The sequence below is a fragment of the Quercus robur genome, chromosome 2 (genome assembly GCF_932294415.1).
Source record: "Quercus robur chromosome 2, dhQueRobu3.1, whole genome shotgun sequence".
NCBI classification, from domain to species: Eukaryota; Viridiplantae; Streptophyta; class Magnoliopsida; order Fagales; family Fagaceae; genus Quercus; species Quercus robur.
The window spans coordinates 11,642,328-11,650,244 of NC_065535.1; the positions used below are offsets into that span (position 1 = coordinate 11,642,328).

General features: G+C 35.4%; 1 protein-coding gene across 1 annotated transcript; it reads left to right on the top strand.

Moving 5' to 3' along the window:
- Window positions 1-874: 874 nt before the first annotated feature.
- Window positions 875-7,539, top strand: LOC126712364 (protein IQ-DOMAIN 32). The gene is made up of 6 exons (XM_050411667.1): window positions 875-1,329; window positions 2,253-2,675; window positions 2,765-2,992; window positions 4,168-4,248; window positions 4,348-5,995; window positions 7,105-7,539. The coding sequence occupies exons 1-6, from the start codon at window positions 1,249-1,251 to the stop codon at window positions 7,122-7,124; spliced, it is 2,481 nt and encodes an 826-aa protein (XP_050267624.1). The 5' UTR covers window positions 875-1,248; the 3' UTR covers window positions 7,125-7,539.
- Window positions 7,540-7,917: the final 378 nt, after the last annotated feature.

Consider the following 7,917-nt stretch of genomic DNA (forward strand, 5'->3'; position numbering starts at 1 on the left):
ATTATTAAAGTTACCTTATCCTTTTTTTTTTTTTTTTAAAGAAATAATTACAGTATCTTACTTTCATATAATCCATGTAGCTTATTTATTATTAATGCTAATCACGTTATCCATCATCATCATCAGCATCATCATTTTTATCAACACTAATGACAACATCAACGGTCATATTATTAGTTATGTCAAAGCTCTATGTATGCAGTGGTTTCGAATTTGTGAATTTGAGTATGTGAAGGATTAAGATATTTTAAAACTTTTAGGTTAACTTTTTTTTTTTTTTAAGAAAAAAGAAGGAGCTTTTAGGTTAACTTTATCATTCGGTTTTTAAAACTTCATTTAACCATACCGACATGAGTAGATTAGATTTTATTGCAATATAAAAAATTTAGCAAATGCTAATAGTTGAGTTGACGTCTATTTAAACTTAAGGATGTAACAAAATCAAATCAAATATGAAAAATAATTTATAAGATTTAAAAAAATTATAGTAAAACGTTTTGTAATAGACTTGTTAATTCTTAATTAATATTATATCATGGTTTACCGAAAAAATAAAAATAAAATTTGTAATTCTCTAACCCTATCTCAAAAGGAAAAAGAAAAAGGAAAAGAAAAAAAAAGAAAAAAAAAAAGGCAGTTCTGATCCAAATTTGGATATGGATACACCGGCAAACTCTGAATACTTCTATCGCAAGTAAAACATTGTACTACACAGTAGAGTAGTGGACTCAGTCCACAGTTCACACCAGACTAGACCACGAAATTTACTGAAGAAAACGTAAATTTATCGCGAGTCTCGTGAATTTAAAGTTGGGTGGATAAGATAAGAAAGATACCTAGTTTTGTTTTCATTTCCAATAAAATTTTAGCAAAAGAGAAAAAAAGAAAAGTAAAGTGTAGAGATCTGAGTCTGACACAGCCTTTTCATTTATCTATCTATCTCTCTCTCTTTTCTCAACGGACACAGGACAATGCTTTGGAACCAACGGAACGGACTCGATAAATGGCGGACTCCAATTTTAGAGTTTAGCTAGATTTAAGGAACGTGTTTGAGGTCCGTGTTCTTTTAAACTTTACTACGTTTTTGTAACATTCTACTTTCCAAGGCGGTTTTGTTTTTGTTGTCTCAGTTAGACACAGAAAGAGAGAGAAAGAGAAAGAGAAAGAGAGAAAGAGAGAGAGAGAGAGAGAGAGAGTAACTGAGACTGAGAGTGAGTAGAGTCTTGGTGGCTGGTGTGAGAGAGAGAGATGGTGAAATCTACCTCATGCTTCAAAATAATCACCTGCGGTAGCGATTCAAAGGACAAGGATGATCTCGAGGTCTCCGAGGTACCTGATTGGTTTCAGTCTTCTTTGTTTTCGTTGACTTTCTTTCTGTTGTGATTTGGTTTGGTGTTCTTGTTAGATTTGTATTGGTTACAAAAATGCTATTATTGGAAAGTTTGTAGTTTTTTTTTTAAGATCTGAGAAGTCAAATCAAATTAAACCGAGTTTCAGTGCAACTGTGTGATTGAATTAAAGCCGAGCTTTTGATTTCTTCTTATATATGTATATATTAAGATCTGAGGGATTTCTTGTTTCTGATTTGGTTTATTCAGTAATTAAGCAATGATGATTCTGATTTTTTTATTTAAAAAAAAAAAAAAATTTTGATGCAGTGTGTTTGGACTTACTATTTTTACTAGCATTATGAGTAATTGAGTTCTTACAATCAGTTCTTTGTTGGTTTAGCACAAATGCTTGTTCACAATGAAGCAGTTATATTCATTAAGATTGCTGGATAGTGAAGCACATTATGTTGGTCCTGCTTGTCATTTACAGAAAGAAAGAAAGAGAACTTTTTAAAAAAAAATACTGGAAGATTTATATTGCAGTGTGTAGTTGATTTGGTATCAATAATTCGACAAAGAAAAAGCAAAAAAGTTGTGAGTGAAATCACATTGGAAGAGTGCAATGTGTTTGAAAGATTTATGCGACGAAAGATAGAGATGGGTTCATTCGTACAATTATCAATTGACTTGATACATTTGCAGATCTTGCAAATTTTTATAATGTTTTTCTGAGAACTGTCTTTTTCCTACTCTTATCAAGTTTTCCTGAAGCCATTTTCCAATGAAGTAGTGTTGCGAGGTCATAATTCATATAGATTGGAACTTAATGCTATTAATGGACAGAGCAATAAGAGGAGGGCAGTCAGTTTTATGTGTGTGTATTGTGTTGTGTTGAATTGTGTTATTTGTGCTTCACTCCAGGCCAAGGGTTCAAGTGACAAACGTGGGTGGAGTTTCCGGAAGAGGTCTGCCCGGCATCGAGTGCTTAGCAACACTGTTATCTCAGAAACCCCCTCCTCTGCAAATAAGGAGAGCCCAGAAGATGTTAATATTAACTATCAACAACCAGCCAACTCTACTGTTCTGGAGAAAATTTCAGTGATACAATCAATAGATGAGAAACCCCAGCTGTCGACTTCAGTGGAAACAAAAGTAATTGAGACAGTGGTTCCTACTGAAAATGAAAATAAGCTTGATGTATGCAAAGAGGAGTCTGTTATTATTGTCGAAAATAAGCTTGATGTATTCGCAGAGGAGTCTGTTGTTATTGTCGAAAATAAGCTTGATGTATACGCAGAGGAGTCTGTTGTTATTGTCATCCAGGCTGCTATCAGAGGGTTTCTGGTAGTCTCTTTGTCTTAACTGTATGAGTGCAAAACTTGCTAGGTTGGTATCCATACTTACCTTTCTTTTTATTAAAAACCATTTTCCAGGGTCAGATAATGCTGTTGAAGCTTAAGAATGTTGTTAAATTGCAAGCTGCTGTTCGTGGGTATCTGGTTCGAAGTCATGCTGTGGGAACCCTACGTTGTGTTCAAGCCATTGCCAAAATGCAAGCTCTTGTTCGAGCCCGCCGTGCTCGTTTGTCTCTAGAGGGTTCATATCCAGAAAATAAATTAGGTGGGAAGCATGAGAACAATACCGATACTTCAAAGACCTGGGTAATGCTACTGGAATCTTACTCAGTATATTTCGAAATTCAAACCATATAGGGTTGATGAGGCTTTTTATTTTTTATATGACTTGAGATAGAATAGAATGGAGGAAAAGAATACATTTGACTGATCCTAACTAATTTGTTGAGGATTCATAGCTGACCCCAAAATTTTGGGATTAAGGCTTGCTGTTGTTGTTGTAGTATTCTTGTTCATATTGGTTTGACAATAGGCTATAATCTATATACTGGCTATCAACCTCAGAAACTCCCTCTGTAAAAATGTTGATCTGTTATGATAACAATATCTCAACTTGCTAAATAAATAAACAAAATAAAAGAGTCAGGGATTCCTTTTGTAAAAGTGTTTAATATATTATTATAAGTTATAACCATTCTTGAAATGTCACTTGCCTAATAAATAAACGCATAAAAGAAGTCAGTGCCCCCTTTGTAAAAATGCTAATCTATTACAATAACTATATCTTGAAATATTACCCTCTAAAGAAATAAATGGAAACAAAAGTTAGTGCTTCAAACTCTGCTTGTTCAATATAATAATTTTCTAGAGAAGGGGGAGGGGGAGGGTAGGTTTCAATACCCAAACAATTTCAAGCTTAAAAAAAAAAAAGATCTAAAAGGGTGAGCAAATTAATAAAGATTTGTGCAGACATGCAAATATTACCTATGGAACAATGTAGAATGAAAAAAATCAGAGTGAGATGCTTTTTGTGATTGTGCAGACATGCAAATATTGCCTATGCTTTTTGGAACAATCAAATAGCCTTTGTTGCAGTTCATATGCATTCACCACCTATCAATCGCTGCCAGGATTTCACATAATAGTGGGATAATGGCCCCCGAGCTTTCATCTTACTAGGTAGTACTTGAATGAAAAGATAGATTGAATAATGTTTTAGAAACTAAGTAATATCATTAATCTACTTTAGAGTCTAAAATTTTCATGAAGTGTTGTAAACTATCAACGGTATCATTAATGGTGAGTATCACAGGGTAAGTTAGGGATTCATAATTGACCCATTACTGAATCTTGTTTACTGTTGGAGCTTGGTTTATTGCCAATTTATTGGATGCTAGGCAATGTATTCTTATCCTTTTAATAAGCAACAATTACTGTTATCACATGTTTAGACAACCTTGCCTGGTTATTCCATTTTACAGGAGAAGGAAAAATTAGCAATGGAATCTAATGTAACATGCACTTCCATTGAGAAGCTGCTAAGCAATGGTTTTGCCCGTCAGGTATGACAATATTTCTTTCTGCTGTTTTATAGTCTTGTCAGCCTATTTATTCTTACAAATGTATAGCCTGACTAAATTGATTACTTTTCAAAATTAAAGCTGTTGGAATCAACACCAAAGACCAAACCTATCCATGTTAAGTGTGATCCTTCTAAACATGATTCTGCTTGGAAGTGGTTGGAGAGATGGATGTCTGTTTCTTCACCAGATATTGTTGAGTCAAAGAAAGCAGAGCCAATTACAGAAAAACAGGAAAGAGAACAGGATGAGAACTTGGTGTCTCATTTTGAAACTGAAATTCCATCTGAAGTATCTCCTGAGTCAAAGGATGCTGAGTCCAACAATAGGGAATCACTGGTGCCATCTGAAAGCGAAGATAATCTGATTACTTATGATCCCAACGACTTCAACTTTCAGGCATACAATCCTACCTCTTTGTCAGAAGATGATTTAGATCAGCCTCGGCCTGAAAGCACAAATACATCTGATGCAAAAGAAACCTTGTTGGACATGATTTCTCTTCCAAATCAAAGTACTCAAGCAGATTCAAATTCTCAAGTGGAGTTCAATTTTCTTCCTGTGAAGCCTGAAACAGAAACCGAACAGCCAAAACGCTCTATGAAGAGACTTGCCTCAGAACAGTTGGACACTGAAGAGAAGAAGTGTGTATTTGGATCAAGAAAGCCGAGCAATCCTGCATTTATTGCTGCCCAGTCAAAATTCGAAGATCTTAGTACAATTACCAGTGCAGGTAAAGATGCTGAAGTTGAATCACATGTAGACACAACTCTGTCTGGAGCAAGTACTGTAATCAGGACAAAGGAGCTCGGTATAGCAGAAAATTCAACCCCTCACAGTTCAAGGGTTCAAGTAGGTGGCTCTGAATGTGGCACTGAACTCTCTATTTCTTCTACCCTTGATTCGCCTGACATATCTGAAGTCGGAGCACCGGAGTGTGAGCATGAAGCCAAAGTTTTAGAGGATGGAATTTACAATCCAAACAGCATGAAAAACATGGATGTTGAATCCAAGGATGAATCTTCCGTCTCAATATCTAACTTATCTACCTCTGTCTTGGATAAGCCAGAGAATCTTGGTGATGTCAATGGTGAATCTGTAAATCTAATTGTGACCACGGACACCCCACTGATAGAGCCTAAGCTGGAGAAGGATGCATCAGCTGATCTGCAGAGACAGCCGGACTCTGTGACAGGTCATCAACCATACCGGACATCTCCAGAAGCTTCTCCCAGAAGCCATATAACTGTGCCTGAATCTCATGGGACGCCTTCTAGTCAGGTATCTGTGAAATCTAAAAAGAAAAGAAGTGATAAGAGTGGATCCAACCAAAAGCCTAGATCCCTGTCAGGGGGTAAGAAATCACCTTCGAATCCAAATCATGATTCTGGCTCAAGAGGTAGTGTGGAACAATTGCCAAGAGAGGAGAAAAATGGGAAGAGACGCAATTCCTTTGGTTCAGCAAAATCAGACCCTATTGATCAAGAACCAATAGAGAGCAATACTAATAGTTCTCTTCCCCATTTCATGCAAGCCACAGAATCTGCTAGAGCCAAGCTCCAAGCAAATAACTCTCCAAGATCAAGTCCAGATGTGCAAGACAGAGACAGTTACATAAAGAAGAGACATTCCTTACCGGGTGCAAATGGGAGGCAAGGGTCTCCACGTATTTTACGTTCAACGTCTCAAGCCCAGCAGAGTGCGAAGGGAAATGTTACTTATCAGCATGGTATTCTCTCGACCTCATATGTATTATTTGAAGTCTTGTTAATTTATATTCAACTTAAGTTAAACTTGGCCTTAATCCCAATTAAATTAGGGTGGATTACTGATCATTACCAACTAATCCTGGTCAGCATGTGTATTCTTTTTTGTCATTTTATCTTATTTGAAATCATAATTTTGTTGCCTCCTCTTTTTTCCCCCCTCACTCCAATCTGAATTAAATCATGTGTTCTCACTGGTACATTAATCCTTTTGCCCATAGCAGCATAGCCAAACCATCTTACATAACTCTCTCATCTATTCTTCCATAGGAATTACCTTTGAACAAATGACTTTAGTCCTTATCTTTCGTAGCATTCCCTATTATTTATCTTAACATTTTCATTTTTGCTACTGTCACTTTATGAATGTGTTTCTTCTCAACAATTTGATGTTTTTATCATATTGTATAAATGGTTTTATAGCAGTCCTATAGTTTTTTTTTTTCCTTTTTCTTTAGCTCAATAGGTTTTTTAGGGTTAACACAATACTCTTATGTACTTCCCCATTTCATTCACCTGCTCTTATTGTATGAGTCACATCATTCTTAATTTTCCCATATGAACTGCAGCGCACACTCTTCACTATTATATTTGCTGAACGTCTTGATTAGACAAAATATGCTTAGAGTAATCATCATCTACTTGATAGGATTGTTACTTTAAGTACAAATTAAATTTTCATTCTTCCTGACACTTTGAATGCCTTTCCCCACACTGAAAAAGTGTTAGATTTGTGATTCAAGTATGTCCTGTTAGTGCATCCTTTTGACTACTCTGCTTTTACCATCTTTCCGATGTGTAATCCATTATATATATACCAGTTTAACCACAATTTGGCATTTTAATCAAATATTTATAGTATGTCTTCTACATGTTATTATGGTGTATCCCACTTGGCATGTGTTGATGCCATTCTAGCGCAATAGCAAAGCACAGTGGGTAGAGGTTTGTTTTGAGCCTCTGGAATTCTCTTCTTATTGATGATAGCAAAGGAAAGAATATGTAAGAAGTATAAAGTAGCATCTCTGCATTAAGACTTGGTAACTTACTGCTTGATCCTGCTTTTTTTCAGAAAGAAAATGGCAGAGGTGAAGACATTTGAATTTATCATATGCCTCAAAAGGAAATGATGGTGGATCACCAGTGTCCTAGATGGGCAAGTTGGAGTCAATTATTGATCTACTTGACGGGTAGCTACTTAGTTTTGTATACTGGTTTTTCTCCTCTTTGATTGTGCTAGTTAATCCATGGATGGAATTGGGGGTTTGTGTGGAAAGGTTACATATATATGAAACTGAATGAGGTTTTCGTGTAAATTACTACCACTATCACTACCATTATTTTTTATAATTTTTTTTTTATATTAAATTTCTTCCCCGGTATTATGTAAGTTTAACAGTGTTTGTGAGTGTAATATTTAGGTGAATTACCAGATGTTTTTACATGTTACAAGGTTGAGATCTTTTAAAGGCTTTGACCAATTATTGTAATAAATTGGATTTCTGTATTTCCTTTTGCCTTTATTATAAGTGTCTTTTAATGTTGTGTAAATGTTTGGGTTTCCGACTCTTTCCTTCTTTTTATTTTTAGTATTTTTATAAGAATGTAGTGGGGAGGAGTTGGGGGACTTGGGGTTCAAACTCTATATATGTGTGTATATATATATATATATGTGTGTGTGTGTATGAGACATCACAAAGAATGACATTACCAACAGGTAATCATTTGAATCTCGATCTCCCAACTCTTTCCTTCTAAAATTTTAGAAATACTCAGCATTTGGTTAATGATAATGCAAACCCGATTTCAGCAATTGCGTGGGCACTATATGCTGGTGAGTGATGAATCTCTATGGATAAAATTATCATGGGATTTATCAACAAAA

Excerpts from the sequence above, each read along its gene's own strand:
- LOC126712364 (XM_050411667.1), top strand. The coding sequence starts at position 1,249 with ATGGTGAAATCTACCTCATGCTTCAAAATAATCACCTGCGGTAGCGAT. Across the intron at positions 4,249-4,347 it reads GCAATGGTTTTGCCCGTCAG|CTGTTGGAATCAACACCAAA; the intron begins GTATGACAATAT and ends TCAAAATTAAAG. Across the intron at positions 5,996-7,104 it reads AAATGTTACTTATCAGCATG|AAAGAAAATGGCAGAGGTGA; the intron begins GTATTCTCTCGA and ends GCTTTTTTTCAG.